This window comes from Hemibagrus wyckioides, linkage group LG19 (assembly GCF_019097595.1).
Source record: "Hemibagrus wyckioides isolate EC202008001 linkage group LG19, SWU_Hwy_1.0, whole genome shotgun sequence".
In the NCBI taxonomy this organism is placed as follows: domain Eukaryota; kingdom Metazoa; phylum Chordata; class Actinopteri; order Siluriformes; family Bagridae; genus Hemibagrus; species Hemibagrus wyckioides.
The window spans coordinates 23,066,164-23,091,869 of record NC_080728.1 but is presented as its reverse complement, the minus strand read 5'-3'; the positions used below and the strand labels follow the sequence as shown (position 1 = coordinate 23,091,869).

The 25,706-nt window shown below is 41.5% G+C and overlaps 2 protein-coding genes across 4 annotated transcripts in view; both read right to left on the bottom strand.

Moving 5' to 3' along the window:
* Positions 1 to 845, bottom strand: part of LOC131370107 (sialic acid-binding Ig-like lectin 13) — a 9,564-nt gene extending 8,719 nt beyond the window's left edge. The window contains exon 1 of the mRNA XM_058417198.1: positions 767 to 845. The gene's annotated coding sequence lies outside the window, so the exon portion shown is untranslated. The remainder of the gene's footprint in view (positions 1 to 766) is intronic.
* A 1,207-nt stretch (positions 846 to 2,052) lies between these two features.
* LOC131370098 (myelin-associated glycoprotein-like) lies at positions 2,053 to 22,467 on the bottom strand. Of its 3 annotated transcripts, none has more exons than XM_058417187.1 (10): positions 22,330 to 22,467; positions 11,751 to 11,819; positions 11,270 to 11,632; positions 10,765 to 11,091; positions 10,425 to 10,682; positions 9,031 to 9,288; positions 6,416 to 6,718; positions 4,291 to 4,381; positions 4,090 to 4,141; positions 2,053 to 3,990 (listed from the first exon to the last, which is right to left on the bottom strand). In XM_058417187.1, the coding sequence occupies exons 2-10, from the start codon at positions 11,794 to 11,796 to the stop codon at positions 3,580 to 3,582; spliced, it is 2,109 nt and encodes a 702-aa protein (XP_058273170.1). In that variant the 5' UTR covers positions 11,797 to 11,819; positions 22,330 to 22,467; the 3' UTR covers positions 2,053 to 3,579. The 3 variants fall into 3 exon arrangements, with proteins under 3 accessions (XP_058273170.1, XP_058273168.1, XP_058273169.1); XM_058417185.1 differs by lacking the exon at positions 22,330 to 22,467 and adding an exon at positions 18,330 to 18,442; XM_058417186.1 differs by lacking the exon at positions 22,330 to 22,467 and adding an exon at positions 18,196 to 18,266.
* Between the last annotated feature and the right edge of the window lie 3,239 nt (positions 22,468 to 25,706).

The following is a 25,706-nucleotide window of genomic DNA, read 5'->3' as shown; positions in this document are numbered from 1 at the left end:
GATGTAGTGGAGTAATACACAATAATGCTGCTTAAAGTCCATGTTATACCCAAACAGGTGATAGCAAATAGATAAGAAATATTGCTCAATGTGATAATATTGTAAAAAAAAAAAACTCTGTGTGCTGCAACTGAACATGTCTTGCATGCATTACATCAGCTTATCTCAGGGGTTTCGACAATACCAAGCTCAGCTAACTTTCATCAATTTCAGTTCCTCAAAGCAAGCTAACGCTAACAAACGAGATGTTGTGCAGGAGTGCATGTGCTGGATGTTTTCTGACTGTATAAACCCAAACACTAAACAATGCAAGAGCAATACAAAACAACAAGGCAAGGCTGAAAGGCGGTAAACATACATGACACGAAACCTACACTAACACTGGGAACAGACCACAGTCTTCATCACCTTCTCTGATTAATATAGGATTAAAGATGCTGCAGAAATTTCCCCTTTCTATTGCAGTATGTATTAAAAGTGTTGCAGTACATTTAATCAGCTCAGTCTTTCTGTCTGTCTGTCTCCATTTGATTAGAATTAAAGAAAAGCCAATAAATCATCTAAATAAAGATTATTAAGGAAGAACAACTTTTAGAGACTTTTAGAGATACAACTTTTTAATAGCACAGTGTGTTCTGATTATTAATACTGTGTATGAGAGCAAGAACATGTAAATATCTAAACAGATAAACACCCAATGATCAGTTTAACTAACTATAAATACAAACAAACAAACAAACAAACAAACAAACTGTGTGATTCTTACCGTAGTGTTTTAAGTGTCCAACTGAAGTGCAATCGGTTACACCCAACATGATGAATGACCTTATACCACCCCCCACCCCCACCCAAACACACACACACACACACAGGACGTTATGTCTGAGGTAATAACACAGGAAGTTATTACTATATAGTTTTTTTTACCCAGTTCATTAACTAGGTGATGAAGTGTCATGAGTTCAGCTGAAAATCTCACATTTCTTAGAGAGAGATGAGAGGAGAATGATAAGACTGTTTGGAGCTGACAGAAAGGCTACAGTAACAGATATTCACTCTGTACATCTGCATCTGTGGTGAGCAGAAAAGCATCTCAGAATGCACAACACCATGAACCTTGAGGTGGATGAGCTACAACAGCAGAAGATCACATCAGGTTCTTCCACTGTCAGCCAGGAACAGAAATCTGAGGCTGTGGACTGAACAAACTGGACAGATGAAGACTGGCAAATGATCTGATGAACCTGGGTTTCTGCTGAGGGACACAGTTGTTAGGGTCAGAATGTGGAACCAACAGTGTTAAGGTCAGAATGGTCTCAGAATGTGGAACCCAAACCTTGGATGCAGATTAGTGGAACCTCAGTGGTTAAGACACTGGACTACTGATCAGAAAGTTGTGAATTTAAATCCCACCACTGGCCAGAGGAACCCAGTAGAACATCATGGGGGTTGTGGTAGACTTTCGTAGCAGGAACGTCATGATGTAATCACGTCAACATGAACCAAAATCCCAAAGGGGTGTGTCCAACATCTTGTGGAATCCATGCCATGAAGTTCTGAGGCTGTTAAACCTAATAAAGTGCTCAGTGAATGTATATTAGCAATTAACTTTTAAAAAAAGAGTCACCATTAAAGCACCTAAAGTTTTTACTTTAAAAAAAGAATAAAAATATAATGCATTATTATGTATATCTGCTTTACTGTCTTTAATCTCAATTCTTCTGTTTTTGCTGTGTAATTTTAAGAATTAAATTTTAAATGACAAAATACTTTTGTTGTTTTTTTGTTTGTTTGTTTTAACTTGTATATGATTTTGATCAGATTAATGTCAGGGAATGAAAACACTGATTGATGTAGTTCTGCCCCCTACAGGACTGCAGGTTAATGTGCAAATTCAGATTTTAAACTGGTTTTGTATTTACAGGTTTTCTGTCATCAATCTGATAGAATTACATTCACATTTCCTTAAACATCATCTTAATGACAAGTCGGCACTCATGAGCAAATAATGGAGAATAAAACCGTAAGTAAGTGAATGATGAAAGTCAGTGATGCACAAAAGGAGATTTTAATGCAGTCTGTAATATATGCATGTATAAAATACATTACAGTATATTGTCATGTTTTATGATATGATTCAGAAATATTTTGGTCGCAAGATCAGCACTTTGTACAGCATCCTCACTGACGATGAAAAAAAAAATGATTCAGAGAACCTTACAATCAGATAACAGGCTCATTTACTTGTACTCATAATCATCAATAATATAGAGATACCAGTGTCTGATACTGATGCTAGATAATACTATGTGTTACAATTCTAGTGAATCGTATTGCACTAATAAGCAAATAACAACAATCAGGTGATCAGGAGATATTTTATAGATTATAGATTATTGTATAAAACTATAAAAAAGACTGTAAGCTGTGCCCTGTAAAATTATCAAGAGGATGAACTACAGCATCTGTAGTACAATACAATGTAATTCAATACAATAAAACAAGTATCAACAGCTTTATGGTGACAAAACTATGTGTTGAATAAGGAGAGCACAGCGAGCATGCAGAGATACGATTGCTTGTAAGACTGAGACACTCGTCTTTCCCTATCTCCCTCATTCACCAACATCGACACTGATGTGTGTTGTGAGCTGGGATTCACCAGACTATACATACAGTCCCATATCCACTGATACTGCTCTGTGGGCTCAGGTCAGATGTCCTCACACTTCCTGTTAAATACACCTTTAAGCTCAATAATATAGAAACTCAGAATGAGTATGTCGTCAGGTAGCAGCAGACAACAACAACCAACACAAACAGAGGAAAAATAAAGTGTCTCTGATTCATTAATACTAACAGGTTACTCATTTAAAATAATGTAAATTACTTCCATTGTGTGCAGAGAAAAATAAACACAACCTCTTCAGGGGATAAAGTTCAGACTTCAGATGCTGTGTTTATTTATCTCTTACCACTGTTTCTGGATATATTCTGGATATATATATACTGTATATATATACACAAACCAGGCATAACATTATGACCACCCGCCTAATATTGCCAAATATCTGCCAAAACAGCCCTGACCTGTCCTGCACTGTGTATTCTGACCCCTTTCTATCAGAACCAGCATTAACTTCTTCAGCAGTTTGATCAACAGTAGCTCGTCTGTTGGATCGGATCACATGGTCCAGCCTTCTCTCCCCACGTGCATCAATGATCCTTAACTGCCCATGACCCTGTCTCCGGTTCACCACTGTTCCTTCCTCGGACCACTTTTGATAGATACTGACCACTGCAGACCGGGAACACCCCACAAGAGCTGCAGTTTTGGAGATGCTCTGATCCAGTGGTCTAACCATCACAATTTGGCCCTTCATCAAACTCGCTCAAATCCTTACGCTTGTCCATTTTTCCTGCTTCTAACATCAACTTTGAGGACAAAATGTTCACTAATCAGTACAACAGAAATATAAATAGATATTTATCACTTTATCATGTATCTCTATCTAAACTAAATAAATGTAGGTTTTATTGTTTTTTTGTTGTTTTTTTTAATTCACATTTATGATCTGCTTAAAAACCTTCAGCTTCATCTGACTGTTTCAGATGTTCTGAATCTCTTTCTTCTATCTGCAGTTGTTTTATTTCATTATTACCATTTTCACCTAAATCAGAAGGAGTTTGCTCCATCATAGGCTGACGTGTGATGTTTCCGTAAGTTACCTCCTCTTCACACATCTTTTCACTGTCCGTATTTATATTGTTTTCTTCCTGGACTTCCTTGAAGGCTGATCCTGTAGCTCCCTCCATGGTTTGATGGTTGGAGGCGTGGCCGATGTTGGCGTATTCAGCAGTGAGCTTGGAAAGGCCTCTGATTTCACTTCCCGCTCCGTTTGGAAACACGATAGTGGAGTAATGAAGTGACTCTGATAAAACCGTCTTGTTCGCATAAACAGAATCTTCATCTTCCTCCTGATTATCCACCTGTGGAGATCAACAGGAAGTAAAATGTAATATTTCAATTTCACTTTTAATATTTCACTTTTATCTAAAGTGATACCAATATTTCCTCAATTAACCAACCATACTGCGTCTTGCTTCTTCTTCTTGTCCAGACTGGGAAGGAGTCGCTTTCCTGAGTAAATGATTGAATGATTAAATAAAAACATCTCCGTTTATAATGCTATATTATATATATTTTAAAATGTAGACTTACATTTTTAAAATATTTTTTACATTACATGTTAATATACTTAAACGTTAACATTTTTACAGTAAACACACCTTACACACAGGAATACACCACACAGCATCATCATTACTGAAGCTCCAACAGCAGCACCAATCAGCACTGAGGGAACATCCACACCTGAACCTAAAATAATTAAACACACAAAGGGAACGCAAATATGAGAATTAGTACTGAATTAAAAATGTTAAATAAATTGCTAGCAAATTATGCATTTCATTTGGAGCAGTGGTGACTCAAGTGGTTAAGGCGCTGGGTTGTTGATGGGAAGGTCAGGGTTCAAGCCCCAGTATTGCCAATTTTTGGGCAATTAATTAAGGCCCTATGCCTTCTCTGCTCCAGGTGTGCTCTATCTTAGCTACCCCTGTGCTCTGACCCCAACTTCCTCTGCTAGGATATGAGAAGAAAAGTGTTCCTTAATATAATAATAAAAGCTTCTTTTTTATTAGGAACACTGGTACACCTGACCATTTATGCAATTATCTAATCAGCCAATCACGTGGCAGCAACACGATGCATCATATCCTGCAGATAACTTCAGCTGCTTCAGGTCATGTTCACATCAACCATCAGAATGGGGAAATCGACTGATCCGTGGAATCCATGCCATGAAGCTCTGAGGCTGTTTTACCATCAAATGGAGGCTCCACCCAGTGTTAAATCTAATAAATGCTCAGTGAGTGTATATTAGCAAAACAAATACAGTTTACAGAATGACCATTAAAGCACCTAAAGTCAACCTGTGAGAAATATATTTTTGAATTTACAATATTTTAACAGACACAATGTTGAAAAATTCTGATAACATTTTGAAATAAAGTTAGATTATACAATGCTTGTAATTCAGCAAATATAGGACATATTACACAGCTTTTTAATTAAACACTTCATTTTTTAATAATTCAATTAATTACTTTTAAGTTGTCTGATAACATTCTAGCTAAAAAGTATTAGCCCTGTGAATAAACTGTTGCTATGGAAACGATAATCATTAATCAGAATGAGTGCATTAATATAAACCAGCTCTACAGTCAGAGCGACCAATCAGAGTCCAGAATTTAACAGCATTGTGATGTAAACATAGTATGGAAACATGACAAGCTAAATATAATTCGCTTAATTCTATTTAAGTAGAGCATTTTCAATGAACTAGAGAAAGTGTTTATGGGAAAGTAGCTTGTGGTTGAACCCTTTAGTTATTTTTCTGTCTTGAGAAATATTTTTGAGAACACTGTGTGCTTTAAAGAAGTAAAATTTTCCGCTGGACGTAGCAGAAACCTCAGCCTAAGATATTTCCCCTTTCTTGTGTTTCAACTGTTTTCTGAAGCTTTATTAAGCATAATGCATTTCAGAGCTTCCAGAATGATGCAATAAAAACTCAGAACTTCAACACAACAAAGCATCATGTAAATTCCTGTCTTGTGTAATGAACACATTAAAAGCATTTGCATACACACACACACACAAACCCACACACACACACATATATTCAGAATTATTGATACTTTTATCAAAAAGAAATATTATATATATATATATATATATATATATATATATATATATATATATATATATATATATATATATATATATATATATATATATATATATATAATATAAGGAATAACAGGTTAAAAGTGATGTTTTAGGTTTTCACTATAATGCTCAGACACTGACCTGGTCACATGACCAAGCTTTAGATCTCTGGACTTCTAATTACAAAAAATGTTCCTAATTAAGCAAACTCCTTGATAAAACTTTAACTTTCATGACATCATGGTGAAGTCTTCAGCGCTGGGTCTGTGACATTACTAATTCTTCTGGTCATTGAGTGTCTCGGTTTGTCTGTATTGTTTGTCATTCGTCTGTTTGCCCTGTCTAGAATTTTAACAGGGTTTCTTTTATTAAAAGTAAAATCCTGAACATTTTGGATGATAAGTTTCAGTTTTTTTGTATAGCACTGGTTTCAGTGTGACTGATACAGTGACTGCCTCACAGCTCCAGGGTTCCCAGGTTGATCCTGAGCTATAGGAATAAAATTAAGTCTTTGCTTCATTCTTCTGTCGATCTTCATTGTTTAATAATGAGAATCCAACACTAACTTTGTGACACATTAATGGAGTAGAACACCACTAAAGTAATGAGTAAAACATTTCTAACCTTTATCAGAGCATGGAGCCTTGTTCATAAAGGACAAGAAGAGTGAGGCAACGCCCAGCTCATTGGCACCAACACACTGCAGAGTGTGAACGCCGTTAACTGATTTTTGGATAGAGATTAAGCTTCTTAAACCCGTATCACCCACAGATTCCAGACTGATGTTTGTGGCCTCAGATGAAGAGAGAGTTTGACCAGAGAGTCTCCAGTCCAGTTTAGGAGATGGATTTCCATGAACCTCACAGGAACACATGATCATATCCTGCATGCTGTTACAGCTGGAGGAGGAAGAGACCTGAGGAGCATCTGAGAGAGAGAGAGAGAGAGAGAGAGAGAGAGAGAGAGAGGGAGGAAGAAGATTATTATTATATCATAATTAATAAGAATAGAAGTACAAACCTGTGGTGACGGTGGCAAGAAAAAACTCCAATATGAGGAAGAAACCTTGAGAGGAACCAGGCTCAGAAGGGAACCCATCCTCATTTGGGTGACACTAAACAGTAAATAATGTAACTGTAACTGATTAATGTCCTTTCTACAACAGAAATCAATGACCCATGAGGACCTATTAGGTCAGTGTAGTTTCTAAGGTCATTATAGACACTAATTCTTTGCTGTCACAAGCTGACAGATAAAATGGCAGATCTGTGACTGTATGAAAGTCCCCAAGTGGCTCTGTCCAAGCTCCTTCATACCTTGGAGAATAGGCTGACCCTATCTGATGATTGTCCGGCCCTTCTTGCCTACCATTTCCTGTTGTTGCAAACTTCTAACAATTCTCTTCACCTGTTCCTCTGTTCTCCAGTCCCTTTCAGTCTCCACCTAACCACACATGCTATTCACCACCTTATGATTTTCATTCCTCAGTTACATAAACAACCCTGCCTTCTGTTGTCTATGTCACAGTTCCATTTTAAGAACAGCTGTATTTGTTTAATCTAAACCTACAGACATCCCTAGTCATCAGATGAAGGAGTTGGCTCTGGCATCCATCTTCTTTACAAGACATATATTCTGTGATGAAGTTCCTGGTGTATAATCTAATTTTGCTGGGAGTTTCACACTTGTTTTGGCATTTAAACTGAACAGTTGTTTTTCTTTTTCAGTTATCCCTTCTTCATTTTCTTTAGTAATGCTTGTGTTTTTTTTTTAGATATTTATATACACTATATTGCCAAAAGTATTCGCTCACCTGCCTTGACTCGCATATGAACTTAAGTGACATCCCATTCCTAATCCATAGGGTTCAATATGACGTCAGTCCACCCTTTGCAGCTATAACAGCTTCAACTCTTCTGGGAAGGCTGTCCACAAGGTTTAGGAGTGTGTTTATGGGAATTTTTGACCATTCTTCCAGAAGCGCATTTGTGAGGTCACACACTGATGTTGGACGAGAAGGCCTGGCTCTCAGTCTCCGCTCTAATTCATCCCAAAGGTGTTCTATCGGGTTGAGGTCAGGACTCTGTGCAGGCCAGTCAAGTTCCTCCACACCAGACTCTGTCATCCATGTCTTTATGGACCTTGCTTTGGTCACTGGTGTACAGTCATGTTGGAAGAGGAAGGGGCCAGCTCCAAACTGTTCCCATAAAGTTGGGAGCATGGAATTGTCCAAAATGTCTTGGTATGCTGAAGCATTCAGAGTTCCTTTCACTGGAACTAAGGGGCCAAGCCCAGCTCCTGAAAAACAACCCCACACCATAATCCCCCCTCCACCAAACTTTACACTTGGCACAATGCAGTCAGACAAGTACCGTTCTCCTGGCAACCGCCAAACCCAGACTCGTCCATCAGATTGCCAGATGGAGAAGCGCGATTCGTCACTCCAGAGAACGCGTCTCCACTGCTCTAAAGTCCAGTGGCGGCGTGCTTTACACCACTGCATCCGACGCTTTGCATTGCACTTGGTGATGTATGGCTTGGATGCAGCTGCTCGGCCATGGAAACCCATTCCATGAAGCTCTCTGCACACTGTTCTTGAGCTAATCTGAAGGCCACATGAAGTTTGGAGGTCTGTAGTGATTGACTCTGCAGAAAGTTGGCGACCTCTTCGCACTATGCGCCTCAGCATCCGCTGACCCTGCTCCGTCAGTTTACGTGGCCTACCACTTCGTGGCTGAGTTGCTGTCGTTCAAACACTTCCACGTTCTTATAATACAGCTGACAGTTGACTGTGGAATATTTAGGAGTGAGGAAATTTCACGACTGGATTTGTTGCACAGGTGGCATCCTATCACAGTTCCACGCTGGAATTCACTGAGCTCCTGAGAGCGACCCATTCTTTCACAAATGTTTGTAAAAACAGTCTGCATGCCTAGGTGCTTGATTTTATACACCTGTGGCCATGGAAGTGATTGGAACACCTGACTCTGATTATTTGGATGGGTGAGCGAATACTTTTGGCAATATAGTGTATGTATATATATATATATATATATATATATATATATATATATATATATATATATATATATAGTGTAGATATTTTTTTTTAGAAATTAGTATCTAGAGTGCTTAAGAAAAAGGTAATGGAATTTTGGTATTTCAGCTGATTTTATAGATAAATTTGCAATTAAAATTAAATTTGTATTGGTCACGTAACCATACACACAAATACTCACACTGAAGATCCAGGACCACAGATGAGTTGTGATCTCCGTGCTGGTTTTGAGCTCTACAGTAGTATAAACCTCTGTGTGTAGAATCAGTGGTGTTGATGGTGAGATGGTTTCCGGTTCCTATCTGCTCTCCGTTCTCTCTGTACCAGGTGTAGTTCAGCACTGCTGGGTTTGCATCACTGCTGCAACTCAGAGACACTGAACTGCCCAAAAGCACTGAAGCAGATGGAGACACTGATACTGATGTGTTTCTAGGACCATCTGAAGGAGGAGGAACAGGAAGCTGTGAGATAAAGGTGTGATGGAATATTTCAATAATATCTGTTCTTTGTCCTTGTTTGAACCTTTCCCAAAATATTTCCTAATGATTTTTTATTTGCTTGTTTTTGTATACAATAAATGATCTTTCAGAAATTTCAGAACTACAGCAGTTGTCTAAACATACAGTACATGTTAGCATTAGTTGCAAATTAAGTTATGAGATAATTGTTATTTGACCAGACATGGTAGCCTTCACTTGATTCTAATTTCTTTTTGGATTTATTCTTCATTAAGAATACTAAAGTTAAACATTTCTTATCCAGATTTTACTCTGTGATAAATCACCATAAAGCAGATGATCTGAGTTTATTTCAAAAGACATAAAGTAAGTTATATTGCCCTCTTTATTCTGAGAGTACTCAGGAGTCTTTAAAGCATTATTGATGTTGGGTAGAGGGATAATTATAAATAAATGGGTCGGTACTGAACCCCCCTTATTAAGGATTGGATGGCTTTGATTAAAGAAGTTAAATTTCTGGAAATGATGGGATGTAAACTAAAAGGTAAATCTGATTTATTTTATAAAGTATGGTCTAGAACTTCGAATTGTCTTGGCATTGATCTCAAGCTGAGTAGGTATCCTTAAATGCTTTTGTACCCATAGGATAATATTCTAATTCTAAGATATAATATAATATTATTCTAATATTCTAGTTCTAAGTTTAATCACACTGTGATTTATTTTTTAATCACACTTTTGTTTATTTTGTTTCTTTTATTTGCAGTATTGTTATTCAGTCACTGCTCCCAATGCTGATTATTATGAAAATGCAATAGAAAGAAATAAAAAATAAATAAATAAATAAATGTTTGTTATTTAACCATTTGTTGCTGTGACCAGACAATGGCAATGCATTAGCAAAAGAATGCAGCTAATGTTTATTTTGCTAGCATTTGGCAATGTTTCATATAGTTTCCTATTAGTTACTTAAACTAAAGTCCATGACATAGCTCGAGTTCTACAGCACTGTGGCTAAGACCACAGGATATCGCTGAGAGAAAACTGTTTAAAGCTGATCCCATGATAACATGAGCCATGTGATGTAGCATAAGCAAAGCTCCAGCATTGTACTCACACTGAACATCCAGGACCACAGATGAGTTGTGATCTCCGTGCTGGTTTTGAGCTCTACAGTAGTATAAACCTCTGTGTGTAGAATCAGTGGTGTTGATGGTGAGATGGTTTCCGGTTCCTATCTGCTCTCCGTTCTCTCTGTACCAGATGTAGTTCAGCACTGCTGGGTTTGCATCACTGCTGCAACTCAGAGACACTGAACTGCCCAAAAGCACTGAAGCAGATGGAGACACTGATACTGATGTGTTTCTAGGACCATCTGAAGGAGGAGGAACAGGATTTAGGAGACTCTATAAATCATTTAAAGTGTACTGAATGTGAATTGATGAAGTAACACTTACACAGAACATGTAGAGTACGAGAGCTCTGTGCTGATTTGTTCTGGTTCTGGAGCTGGTAGGTGGTGGTGCAGGTGAAAGTGAGTCCATGATGCAGGTGAGTAGCGTTGAAGTTCAGCTGAGAGGAGCTGAAGCTGGTGTTGTGGTTCTGCTCCTGTCTTCTCTCCTCAGGCAGGAAGTTCCATGTAAAAGTGGGAGGATTTAAGAGACATGGAGCAGATGGAGCAGAGCAAATGAGACTCACTGAAGTTCCCTCCACCACCTCATTCTGGTCCTCCACCTCCCCCTGATCCTCCTTATACAGTGTTATTGAGGGTCTGATTGGAGAGTCTGAGATAAACACACAGTATCACATTAGAGATGAGTTTTAAATGTGTTCCAGTGGATCATTAGTGTAATTACAGTTACACTGTACACACACACACACACACACACACATACACACAAACACACACACACGCACAAACACACGCAGAAACACACACACACACACTGCTGCAGCTCTCACCTCGCACTCTTAGAGATACTGGTGATCTATAATTGTATTTTAGAGATCCAGTAGCCTCTAATCTAAAGTAATATTTTCCTCTGTCTCTCTCACTGATGTTGTAGAAGATGGTGGTGCAGTTCTTCATGAGGAGATCTCCTATAATTTCACCTTCAATCTTGTTCTCTGTAGTTACTTTAGAGTTAAAGACTTTATTACTGTTACCATCAATGCCGTTTAATAACCAGATTCCTGTAGAATCTCTCTGGAGGTCTTTATCGTATTGTTCTTCAATCTGAAATCTGCAGGGTATGAGAACACAGAGTCCTCTCAGAGCTTCTACACTCTCTGGTAGAGTGATGGAGAATTCTCTACACAACACAGCTGTAAACACACACACACACACACACAGTATAAAGTCAGTACTACAGTAACACAAATACACTGCTTATCTAGCCATATTTATATCAGTTCACAAACTACAATTAAATTTTACACAAACCTTGAAATAGAGAGTAAATGATGATGAGCTTCTTCACCGATTTCATTTCTCTGTTCTTCAAAGATTCAGCTGGAGAAGAGACGAACATAATGAGAAATAATCTCAGACAGTAAAGTAGAGATCATGTAAACAGCAGAACACGGTTAGTACATGTTCCACACTGTACTTAATGTTTACTGCTCAGTGTGTGTATACTGCAATGTAAGTGTTGAATAAAATGGATGTTTAAGATAAACTCTAATTACAGTTCTTTTAGCTACTTTGCAGTGAATGTGGCCAGTGTAATATCTGATCTATTAACAGCAGTATGCAGAGGATTGCAAGTTTCTTTTGTTTCATTACCATATTATAACATACGAAAATACTCATCAGAAGTTAAGATATTACATATAAAAATGATTCTCGTAGTCAGAGCAGAACACTGTACAGTTATGACTAATCTTGTATAAAGAACTGAAACTGACAATGTTCCCTGTGGAGCTTTTACTGAGGATTCGTACAAACTAACGTACAAACTAAAGTACAAACAAACGTACAAACAAACGTACAAACTAAACATAGAAATAAACGTACAAACATACAAATAAACGTACAAACAAATGTACAAACAAATGTACAAACTAACGTACAAATAAACTGTCAGGGATGGCAGGTGAGGACCCAAATGCAGAACACAGTCCGAGTTCAAACTTAGAGTCTTTATTAAGAACGGCACAAAAAATGGCAGAGTTCTCAAAAAGAAACTGAAAAAAACCAGGATACAGCAGGCTGGTAGAATCAGTAAAAGAAACAACCACATACAGTCCAATAATCCACAATCCAGAGAACAGGTTAAACGTAGGACAGGCAGAGTCATTAACAGCATACAGTCCACTAATCCAAATCCAGAGAACAGGTTAAACGTAGGACCAGCAGAGACACTGACAGCATACAATCCAATAATCCAAAATCCAGAGAGCAGGTTAAACGTAGGACAGGCAGAGTCATTGATTGAGGGAAGGCAGAAACAAACCAGGCAGACAGGAACTGAAGAAAAGGGCAGGATGCCGTCTCAGAAGCTCAAGGCTGACTGAAGAGACCATCTGGCAAGGAGCATGGACTGCTCGCTAGCTTATATAGGACAGAGGAGCATAAAATGGCGGAAACCGGAAATGAGATCGCGAAACTGGAAGTTGCGTCCTGGAACCGGAAGTAGCAACATGGAACCCGGAAATGCATGCCTGACAGTACCCCTCCCTCCACGGCGCCTCACGACGCCCCTCCTGGTTGATCAGGGTGCTCGCGGTGGAACTGGGAAACAAGGTCGGGATCAAGGATGTGACGTGCGGGCACCCAGGAGCGTTCTTCAGGGCCGTAGCCCTCCCAGTCGACAAGATACTGGAGACCTCTACCCCGACATCTGGAGCGTAGAAGGCGGCGAACTGTATAAACAGGGCCCCCATCAATGACCCAGGCGGGAGGAGGGGGTCTGGTGGAGGGAACCAGCGAACAGGCTCGGACAGGCTTGAGTCTGGAGACATGGAACGTAGGGTGGATGCGAAGGGCCCGGGGAAGCTCGAGTCGGACGGATACTGGATTGAGCACTTTAGAGATTGGGAACGGACCAACAAAGCGAGGAGCGAGCTTCCGACAGGCGACTTTCAGGGGTAGATCCCGAGTGGACAGCCAAACACGTTGGCTAACATGGTAAGGGGGTGCCGGGTGGCGCTTACGATTGGCCCATCGAGCATAGCTTTTGGATGAGCGGAGAAGCACTAAGTGGGTCCTCCTCCAGACCCATCGACACCGTTTAACCAGCGCGAGGGCAGAGGGAACCGAGGCCTCTAATTCTTGGGAAGAGAACAGAGGTGGTTGATAGCCGTAAGCGGCCTGGAAAGGGGAGAGGCCTGTGGCTGCCGAGGGAAGAGAGTTGTGGGCATATTCGACCCAAATGAGGTTGGATGACCAGGATGTAGGGTCTTCAGAACAGAGGATTCTGAGCCCAGTCTCCAACTCTTGGTTTAATCGCTCCATCTGGCCGTTGGTCTGTGGGGGGATGCCAGATGAAAGGCTAATGGAGGTACCCAGGAGGTGACAGAACTCCTTCCAGAATCTCGAGGTGAACTGTGGCCCCCGGTCAGACACAATATTGCGAGGCAACCCATGTAAGCGGAAGACATGTAATAGTAGCATCTGGGCAGTCTCCTTGGCGGAGGGAAGCTTGGCCAAGGGCACAAAATGGACCATTTTCGAGAATCGGTCCACCACCGTAAGGATGGTAGTGTGGCCGGCAGAAGGAGGTAGTCCATTGACAAAGTCCAGGGAGATATGGGACCAAGGATGTCTGGGGGTCGGAAGGGGGCGCAGGAGCCCGGCTTGTGGGGTCCTGGACGATTTCTGCTGAGCACAGGTGGGACAGGCTGCCACAAATCTCTGGATATCGTGCTTGAGTGATGGCCACCAGAAACGCTGTTGGAGAGTAGATAAGGTACGGGAAACCCCGGCCCCGGCCTCCACCCGCCTGGGATCCATCTGTATGCTACCGGCCGAGAGTATGAAACCCAAAAACGTGGTGCTGGAGGTGTGGACTTCACACTTCTCGGATTTCACATACAGACGGTTCTGAAGCAGGCGACGGAGCACCGACCGGACATGGTGAACATGCTCCTCTAGGGAGTGGGAGAAGATGAGGATGTCATCCAAGTACACAAAGATGAACTGGTTTAGGAAGTCCCGGAGGATGTCGTTGACCAGGGCTTGAAATACAGCAGGGGCATTAGTGAGCCCGAACGGCATTACCAGATATTCATAATGGCCTGTTGGGGTGTTAAATGCAGTCTTCCATTCGTCACCCTCTCGAATACGCACCAGATGATAGGCGTTGCGGAGATCGAGTTTGGTGAAGACAGTGGCTCCCTGGAGGAGTTCGAAAGCAGTAGACATGAGGGGTAATGGGTAATGGTTCTTGGTAGTAATGGCATTAAGCCCACGGTAGTCGATGCATGGACGCAAGGACCCATCCTTCTTCCCTACAAAGAAGAACCCAGCCCCAGCAGGTGAGGAAGACGGACGAATGATCCCGGCCGCGAGGGAATCTTGAATATATTGGGTCATAGCCTCTCTTTCGGGTCCCGAAAGCTGGTAGAGCCGACCCCGGGGAGGGGTAGTGCCAGGCAGGAGGTCAATAGCACAGTCATATGGACGATCAGGGGGTAAAGAGGAGGCTCTGACCTTGCTGAATGCCATCCCCAGGTCATGATAATTGGAGGGTACTGAGCTGAGGTCAGGGGGTGGTTCGTCCATGTCAGACACCTTGGTCGGAGGTACAGATCCTAGGCAATGGGCTAGGCAGTAGGTGCCCCAATCCAGAATACGGCCGCTGGTCCAGTCCACGTGAGGATTGTGCTTCCGGAGCCATGGAAAGCCCAACATAACAGGGGCAAATGGTGAAGGGATCAGAAGAAAAGACAACCACTCTTGGTGATGTTCAGAGATGGTGACAAGCAAGGGTTTAGTGCGTTGGGAGGCATGATGGAGGACGTGGCCGTCCAAGGCCCGAACTTGGAGGGGCGAGAACAGAGGCATCGTCTCAAGGCCTAGTTGTTTAGCCAGGTCTTGATCCATAAATTCAGAGTCGGCTCCGGAGTCCACAAAAGCAGATAGGTCGTAGCCCCGCTGGTCAACTGAGATGCGGATCTTGAGCAGTGGCTTGGAAGGGACTGATGGTCGTAGACTCGCCGCTGGCCCCTCTTTCAGCGACGAGCCCGGCCTTTTGCTGGACAGGAAGCGGCAAAATGTCCAGCCTCTCCACAGTACAGGCATAGTCCTGAGGCCCGACGCCTGTCCTTCTCAGCAGGGGATAAGTGACAACGACCGATCTCCATGGCATGGGAGAGAGGAAGGCTCCTGGATGCAGAGACAGGGAGGGTAGGAGAAGGCGGGGGGTGAGAGACAGTGGGTCGGTAGTTGGGTTGTCCAAGACGTCGGGCTGACCTTTCAGTTTGGCGTTCCCGAATGCGTCGATCGATGCGGGTAGCCAGGACGATCAGGTCATCGAGGTCGGCTGGTAGCTCCCGGGCAGCGAGCTCATCCTTAATTTCAGAAGCCAGCCCCCAATAGAAGGCATCGTAGAGTGCGGTGGCATTCCACCCGCTGTCGATGGCAAATGTGCGAAAATCCACCGCATATTCTGCCACGGTTAGGCTCCCTTGTGAGGCTTCAAAGAGGGAGCGTGCCGCATCCTGCTGGGGAGCAGAGGTGTCAAAGACCTTGCGGAGTTCATTGGAAAAAGACTCAAAGGAGGATCAGAGTACAGACTGACGTTCCCACTCGGCGGTTGCCCAGAGCTTGGCCTTGCCTGACAACAGGGAGATGACATAGGCTACCTTGGAGCGGTCTGATGGGAAGGAAGAGGGTTGAAGTTCAAAGATCACTGAGCATTGCATCAGAAATGCACAGCATCGTCCTGGTTCACCGGAGAAGCGTTCGGGGTAAGGCAGGTGTGGCTCTCGAAGATGACCTGGTGAGCTCGTGGGTGTCGTTGTCGCCGAGGGAGCTGAAGAGGGTGGAGTGACTGAAAGCTGATTCATGCGACGGATCAGTTCGTGTGTAGCCGAGGCGAGATCCTGGAGATGACGTTCGTGAGAGGTGGGGGTCTCAGATAAGGAGCTTAGAAGGGCTTGCATGTTCTGTGGCTCTGCTGGGTCCATGTTGGCCAGATGGTATTGTCAGGGATGGCAGGTGAGGACCCAAATGCAGAACACAGTCCGAGTTCAAACTTAGAGTCTTTATTAAGAACGGCACAAAAAATGGCAGAGTCCTCAGTCAACTTCAAATAGGAAAAAAAACCCTGAAAAAACCAGGATACAGCAGGCTGGTAGAATCAGTAAAAGAAACAACCACATACAGTCCAATAATCCACAATCCAGAGAACAGGTTAAACATAGGACAGGCAGAGTCATTAACAGCATACAGTCCACTAATCCAAATCCAGAGAACAGGTTAAACGTAGGACCAGCAGAGACATTGACAGCATACAATCCAATAATCCAAAATCCAGAGAACAGGTTAAACGTAGGACAGGCAGAGTCATTGATTGAAGGAAGGCAGAGACAAACCAGGCAGACAGGAACTGAAGAAAAGGGCAGGATGCCGTCTCAGAAGCTCAAGGCTGACTGAAGAGACCATCTGGCAAGGAGCATGGACTGCTCGCTAGCTTATATAGGACAGAGGAGCATAAAATGGCGGAAACCGGAAATGAGATCGCGAAACCGGAAGTTGCGTCCCGGAACCGGAAGTAGCAACATGGAACCCGGAAATGCATGCCTGACATAAACGTACAAACAAACATACAAACTAACGTACAAATAAACGTACAAACTAACGTACAAACAAACGTACAAACAAACGTACAAACTAACGTACAAACAAACGTACAAACAAACGTACAAACTAACGTACAAACAAACGTACAAACTAACGTACAAACAAACGTACAAACAAACGTACAAACAAACGTACAAACTAACGTACAAACAAACGTACAAATAAACGTACAAACAAACGTACAAATAAACGTACAAACAAACATACAAACTAACGTACAAATAAACGTACAAACTAACGTACAAATAAACGTACAAACTAACGTACAAACAAACGTACAAACAAACGTACAAACTAACGTACAAACAAACGTACAAACAAACGTACAAACTAACGTACAAACAAACGTACAAATAAACGTACAAACAAACATACAAACTAACGTACAAATAAACGTACAAACTAACGTACAAACAAACGTACAAACAAATGTACAAACTAACGTACAAACAAACATACAAACAAACGTACAAATAAACGTACAAACAAACGTACAAACAAACGTACAAACTAACGTACAAACTAACGTACAAACAAATGTACAAACTAACGTACAAACTAACGTACAAACAAACGTACAAATAAACGTACAAACTAACGTACAAATAAACGTACAAACAAACGTACAAACTAACGTACAAATAAACGTACAAACTAACGTACAAAGAGAGACAGAGTATTACATATTTAGTATACCATATGACATTTTGTGGTAATTACAAACAATTTTGATGACACTTTATCATTTTTTTACTTTAATTTACATTAGCTAGTTATAACTAACTTCAACACATCAGGAACAGAATTTAATACACTTTACTTTAATACACACACATTGGAAATTTACTACTCAGTCATGACCGTGCTGAAATTAATGACGAACTCCAGTTCCCACAGTGTCCCTCTGACCACATATATGGACACCTCAGGCTACATCACCCACACACCATGTTCAGTGTCATGTGCTCAGTCACCTGAGTGCACACACCTGGACTGAATCACCACCACACACTACTTAAGAACTCTACACACTCGTTCACACTGAAGTACTGGAACAGATCTGTGTTCGTCCCTCACATACCAAGGCATGTCTCCTGATTCCAGTTTTGACCATCGATTGTTTTGTGGTTTTGTGATTCTCGCCTTGCTCTTGGATCATTTGTTTATCATTTTGCCCACCTTTTGATTTAAGAATGAAGAAAGAGCGATTCTTACCTAAATGTATTAGAGTCTCCAGTTCTCAGAAGGAAGTGTTGTGACATAAAACATGCTGATTTCTCTCACTCTTTCACACACACACACACACACACACTTCAACTTCCTCACTCCTGTATACTTCTACTTTCTTAGATTTATGCAATTTGGCAGATTCCCTTGTTCAGAGCCACTTTTATATTTATTTATACCACTGAGGTATGAACTCACATCCATCCAACCAGTTCAACTTCATAACCACTAAGCTACTACTTCCCCACTCCATTGTGGTGGACCTTTTATTCTAATCTATTTTATTTTACCAGAAATAAAATAATAAACATTTTAAACATTCTGACTGTATTAGTGCTGTCCCCTAAAGGACTGCAGGTTCAATTAAATTCACTTCCATTTTTATGCACAAGCTTTTAAGACTAGAAATTGGTTACGGTTCCCAAACTAGGGGTCACTTGATTTATAAAGAAGTTCTCTTTTGTTTCGTTTTTAAATGTTATTGGGAGCCATGTTCAGACAAGCCATGTTTAAAGCTTACCTAAATAAATTAGTGTTGCATCTCAAATCACAGTCAGAGTGACCTTACCATAGAATATTGCATGTTCTAGGGATCGTTTAAACTTCGTCTCATCATTTACACGTGAGTAATATGCATAAAGTTTTCCCTAAATTAATTACAAATATTCTGTCCACTGAATCAACAATCGCTTTAAATAACATATCCTTATTGCCTTGAGATTTCATAAGAAAAAAGATGAGATAATTTCTTTCCACTTCCTGTAGAATATGCTATAGTATTAACAACATAAAATGTTTAAATGCTACAGCAGGTCCTAAACTATTAATCTGGAATTTAAAGAAAAAGCCTCCACCACCAAGTCAAGTCCTTCCTGTTATTAATGTCTGAAATACCCTTAAACAGACCCGAAAAAGAAATATTTCAGAGATTTGTCCTTGCTGTGACTTTTTAGGCAGGTGGAAAACAAGTCATACATCTGCATTTAAGATCATTTGCAGCAGACAAACTGCATTCAGAGGAAGACCTGCCAGTAGAGAGCTGCAGTAGTCCAGTTTCAAAATGACCAGAGACTGAACAACTACCTGAGCAGAAGGAACAGACATGAGCGTGTCACATTAGCTACATGGGAGGAAAAGGACAGATGATTGTCCATGGTTACCCTGAGGTTTCGAGCAATGGCCGAAGGAGAGATCAGAGAGTTGTGCAGGGATATCACAAGATCATGACCTGAGGATGAATCACCTGGAATTAGATCCAGTAGGAAGGTGGATTACAAGACTGGATGATTGATCTCTTCTGATGCTGTGGTTGTGAAATATGACAATGGAATGGAAGGAGTAGAGCATAGGTCACTAACAGGCGGACTGCGGTCCGGGCGCGGACCCAGAACCTGCCCCATACAGACCCGGACCTACAGCCAAAACAGAAGGTTATGATTTAAAACCTGACGGGGCGCTTCTATTTCCACTGGCGCAGCTTTTGTAGACTTTACGGTAGTGGTAGTGGAAACGCACAGACCAATTGTATGCGAGTTAAGCCATCCCACGTGATACCACTCAGCCAATCAAGTCTGTGCATTCCAGGTAGTAAACATTACGACTCTACAGTGTAAACAGAGCTAGAGGCAAGTTACCCATGAAAAGATGGTAGAAAGAAAAAGAAAGATAGCGATACATGTAGAAAACAAAGGGAGAGAAACAGACGAGTGAGATGGAGAAAGGGAGAGAAACAGACGAGTGAGATGGAGAAAGGGAGAGAAACAGGTGAGTGAGACGGAGAAAGGGAGAGAAACAGACGGGTGAGATGGAGAAAGGGAGAGAAACAGGCGAGTGAGACGGAAAAAGGGAGAGAAACAGACGAGTGAGATGGAGAAAGGGAGAGAAACAGACAAGTGAGACGGAGAAAGGGAGAGAAACAGGCGAGTGAGATGGAGAAAGGGAGAGAAACAGACGAGTGAGACGGAGAAAGGGAGAGAAAAATAGGACAGCAAAAGTGGACAGTGAAAATAGAGCATTTAATCCAGAATGGACTCGTTTCTGTTCATACTTCCCACTGGAGCACTAAACCAGTGTGTCTCATATGTTCAGAAACCGTGGCACTTATTAAAAGTGCCAATGTGAAACGCCATTATGAGACAAAACAAAGATTATGAACAAACATACCCACTCAGATCTGAAGTGAGATCACAGAAAATAAGCATAATAGAAAATAAGCCCAATATGACCAGTCCACCAGGATCCTGAGCCACACATTCACTGCCCAACAACGTGCTCTTGAGTGTTCCCTCAGAGTTGCTTGGACTTTGGGTCAACACAAAAAGCCATTTACTGATGGAGGGGTTGTCAAAGAATGCATGAGTGCTATAGCTGAAACACTTCTTCTTCTTCTTTCGGCTTTTCCCTTCAGGGGCCTCCACAGCGAATCATCTCTCTCCACCTATCCCTATCTTCTGCATCCTCAACACTTACACCCACTAGCTTCATATCTTCATTTATTATATCCATATACCTCCTCTTTTCCTTCCTCTTTTCCTCCTGCCTGGCAGCTCCATGTCCAACAATCTCCTACCAATATACTCACTCTCCCTCCTCTGGACATGTCCAAACCATCTTAATCTGTCCTCTCTAACTTTGTCCCCCAAACGTCCAATATGAGATGTCCCTCTGATGTACTCAGTCTTACTACAACTGACTTTCATTCCTCTTCTCTCCAGCGCAAACCTCCACCTCTCCAGGTTTTCCTCCACCTGTTCCCTGCTCTCACTACAGATCACAATGTCATCTGCAAACATCATTGTCCAAGGAGACTCCTGTCTGACCTCCTCTGACAACTGGTCCATCACCATAGCAAACAGGAAGGGGCTCAGAGCCGATCCCTGATGCAGTCCCACCTCCACTCTGAACTCCTCTGTCTGACCTACAGCACACCTCACCACTGTCCTGCTCCTCTCATACATGTCCTGCACCACTCTGACATACTTCTCTGCTACTCCTGACTTCCTCATACAGTACCACAGCTCTTCTCTTGGCATTCCTCACAAACTCCTCCTTCAGGACCACACCTACCCCATTTCTCTTACTATCCACACCATAATAAAACAGCTTGAATCCTGCTCCTATACTACGAGCCTTGCTACCCTTCCACCTGGTCTCCTGTACACACAGTATATCCACCTTCCTTCTCTCCATCATATCAGCCAGCTCTCTACCTTTCCCTGTCATAGTACCAACATTCAGAGTTCCTATTCTCAGTCCTATACTCTTACCTTTCCTCTTCTCTCTCTGTCTACACAGTCTCCTCCCTCCTCTACTTCTTCGACCAACAGCAGCCCAATTTCCACCAGCGCCCTGTAGGTCAACGGTGCCGATGGCGGTCATTGTTAACCCGGGCCTCGACCGATCCGGTATGAAATTTAGAGTACTGATGATTCGCATGGTTAAATTTGGCAACGTTTTACACCGGATGCCCTTCCTGACGCAACCCTCTCTATTTATCCGGGCTTGGGACTGGCACAGAAGTCACTGGACTGTGACCCCCATGGCTAGATTCAGTAGCTAAAACACTACTTGAGGGAAAACAAAAACAAGAGCTTTGTGATAAAATAAAGCAAATTCCCATGTCAGCATCATCTGCCACAAAGAAAAGTGAAATATTAACTCAAGATGTGCTAACCCAGCTAGATGAAGCCATGCATAAGACATCATGTGTAGGCTTAGCTGTGGATGAGTCCACTGACATGTGTGACAATGCTTAGCTGTTAGTGTATGTCAGGTTTTTCAACAATTCAATTCAATTTTATTTGTATAGCGCTTTTAACAAAGAGCACTGTCTCAAAGCAGCTTTACATGAGAAACGACATAAGAAAACAACAAACATAAACAGACAGACAGACAGACAGACAGACAGTCCTAGATGTTATCTCAAGTGAGCAAGCCTGAGGTGACTGAGGCGACTGAAAAACTCCCTTAGATAGTAAGAGGAAGAAACCTTGAGAGGAACCAGACTCAAGAGGGAACCCATCCTCATTTGGGTGACAGTTGTGTGATGCAGATACAGCATGTGTATAGTGTTATGTAAATCAATAAGGAGGTTGTTGTCCATGGCGCTGCTTGAATATCCCAATCCTCACAAGCAGAACCTGGCTGGAGCTGGTCCATCTCCGGATGCCACTGGAGCACAGTCTCTGTATGCCTCGGGATGGGTAGAAGAAGGGTAACAATGGAACAGCATTAGCGTAGCTGCTGTTCATAATATTAGCAGTACTAGCTGAATGTGCATTTAATCAGATGTACTGGAGCACAAGGTTATGGGAAGTGTTAGATGTATGCCTGGATAAAGAGATAAGTCTTTAGTCTACATTTAAACTGGGAGACTGTGTCTGAGCCCCGAACACTGTCAGGAAGACTATTCCAAAGTTTAGGAGCTAAATACGAAAACGCTCTACACCCTTTTGTGGACTTTGATATTCTGGGAACTACTAGAAGTCCGGAATTTTGTGATCTTAAAGAGCGTGGTGGATTGTAAGGTGTTAGAAGACTGGAGAGATAGGTGGGAGCTAAACCAATTAGAGCCTTGTACATGAGTAGAGCTAATTTATAGTCAATTCTAAGTTTAACAGGTAGCCAGTGCAGGGATGATAATATTGGGGTTATATGATCAAATTTTCTTGACCTGGTAAGAACTCTGGCGGCTGCATTCTGGACTCACTGTAGCTTGTTTATTGAAGATGCAGGACAAACACCTAGTAATGCATTACAGTAGTCCAGTCTGGAGGTCAGGAATACATGAACTAGTTTTTCTGTATCAGATACAGATAAAATGTTCCTAAGCTTGGCAATATTTCTAAGATGGAAGAAGGCTGTTTTTGTGATATTGGAAATATGATTTTCAAAGGATAAGTTGCTGTCTAATATTACACCCAGGTCTTTCACTGTTGAGCTAGTAGTAACAGTGCATCCTTCTAGATGCAAGCTGAATTGCGAGAGATTCTGTATACTGGTTTTTGGGCCAATAAGTAATATCTCTGTCTTATCAGAATTTAATAATAGGAAATTATCGGTCATCCAATCTCTAATATCTTTAACACACTCAGTTAGTCTAGACAAATTAGATATTTCATCTGGTTTTGATGAGATATATAACTGGGTATCATCAGCATAACAATGGAAACTAATCCCATGCCTTCTAATGATGTTACCCAATGGAAGCATGTATACTGAGAAAAGCAGAGGTCCTAAAACTGACCCTTGTGGGACCCCGTATTTCACTGGCACTACACTGGACAGTTCTCCATTTAAATCTACAAAGTGGTATGGATCAGACAGGTAGGATCTAACCATTTTAATGCCTGTCCCTGCATGCCTGTGTGATTTTGTAAGCGATCTATGAGAATGTTATGATCTATAGTGTGGAATGCAGCACTAAGATCAAGCAGGACTAAAATGGAGATGCAGCCTTGGTCCGAAGCTAAAAGCAAGTCATTAGTGATTTTAACTAGTGCAGTTTCTGTACTATGATGGGGCCTGAAACCTGACTGAAATTCTTCAAGGATATTGTTTTCCTGTAGGAAGGAACATAATTGGGCTGACACCTTTTCTAATATTTTAGATATAAACGGAAGGTTTGAAATCGGTCTGTAATTTGATATTTCATCAGGGTCTAGTTTCGGTTTCTTAAGAAGAGGCTTAGTAACTGCTAACTTAAGAGATTTTGGGACATAACGAATAACGAAGAGTTATTATGAAGATAATATTAAGAAGAGGCTCTCCAGCTGCATGTATCACTTCTTTCAGCAATCTAGTTGGAATTGGATCCAACAAACACGTTGTTGGTTTAGCCGTGGTGATAAGTTCTATTCTAGCTCTTCCTGCCCTATGCTGGTAAAGCATTGTAGCTTTAAGTGTGGAGCTTTAGGCTGGTCTGGATCACCGGATGCTGTCAGTGGTTGAACATCCAATATTTTGTTCCTGATACTATCAGTTTTTTTAGTGAAGAAATTCATAAAGTCCTCACTACTAAACTGTGCTGAAATACTCTCTCCAGAAATCTGATGCTTTGTTAGTTTAGCCACTGTACTAAATAAGAATCTGGGATTGTTCTGGTTTATTTTTATCAGTTTGCTCAGATGCTCAGCCCTAGCAGCTTTTAGAGCCTGTCTATAGTTGGACAGACTGTCTTTATACACAATTCTAAAAACTTCTAAGTTGGTTTTTCTCCACTTTGACTCGAGGTCACGGGTTGCTCTCTTGAGGGTGTGAGTATGACTATTGTAAGATGGTGCAGGTGTTTTATCTCTGACCTTTTTTAGTCGGATGGGGGCAACAGTGTCTAGTGTGCTGGTAAAAATAGTGCCTATGCTGTTGGTTACTTCATCTAGTGCATCTGCATTTTGGGGTCTAGTAAGAAGTTGAGACAGATCTGGCAGATTGTTTGTAAATCTGTCTTTAGTGGTCAGAGTTATAGTTCTACCAAGTTTATAATGTGGAGAGACGTGTCTAATATGTTCTACAGGTAGAGTGTACATTAAGAGGTGATGGTCTGTGATGTCATCGCTTTGAGGTAGAACAGTTACATCAGTAACATCGGTCCCATGTGATATAACTAAGTCTAGTGTATGATTAAAACGATGAGTTGGTCTATTAATGTTTTGTTTAACCCCAAAGGAATTTAGTAAATCTATAAATGCGAGTCCTAACACATCGTTAGCATCGTCTACATGAATGTTAAAGTCTCCTACGATTAACACTTTGTCAAAACTGATCAAAATATCTGAGAGTAAATGTGAAAACTCATTAAGAAAAACACCGTAGGGCCCCGGGGGTCTGTACACGGTGGCCAGGGCAAGAGATAGTAGGGATTTTTTATGCCTGTCTGAGAGTGCAACATTAAGGACAAGCACTTCAAATGAGTTAAACCTGGGTCCTGTTTTCTGAATAACGATAAGAGAATTATTATAGATGGTTGCGACACCACCACCACGACCTGTCTGATGGGGCTCATGCTTATATGAATATCCTGACGGAGTAGACTCATTTAGGCCAATGTATTCATTTGGTCTAAGCCAGGTTTCAGTAAGACAGAGTGCGTCGAAACTATAATCTGAGATCATTTCATTAATAATAAGTGCTTTCAGTGCAAGGGATCTAATGTTCAGAAGCCCAAACTTAAGAAATTGTTTTTCTTTACCTATTTGGTCTATTTCAGGATTAATTGTAATAAGATTATTTCGAGAGTTAATAACGAATTTATCTTTTAATCTCACTAATCGGGGAACAGACACAGTTTCTATAGGACGAGCTATGTGTGAACTTGTATTAGTCTGGTGAATTGAACAGTAGCTATTATAGATATAATCTGAGGAATGA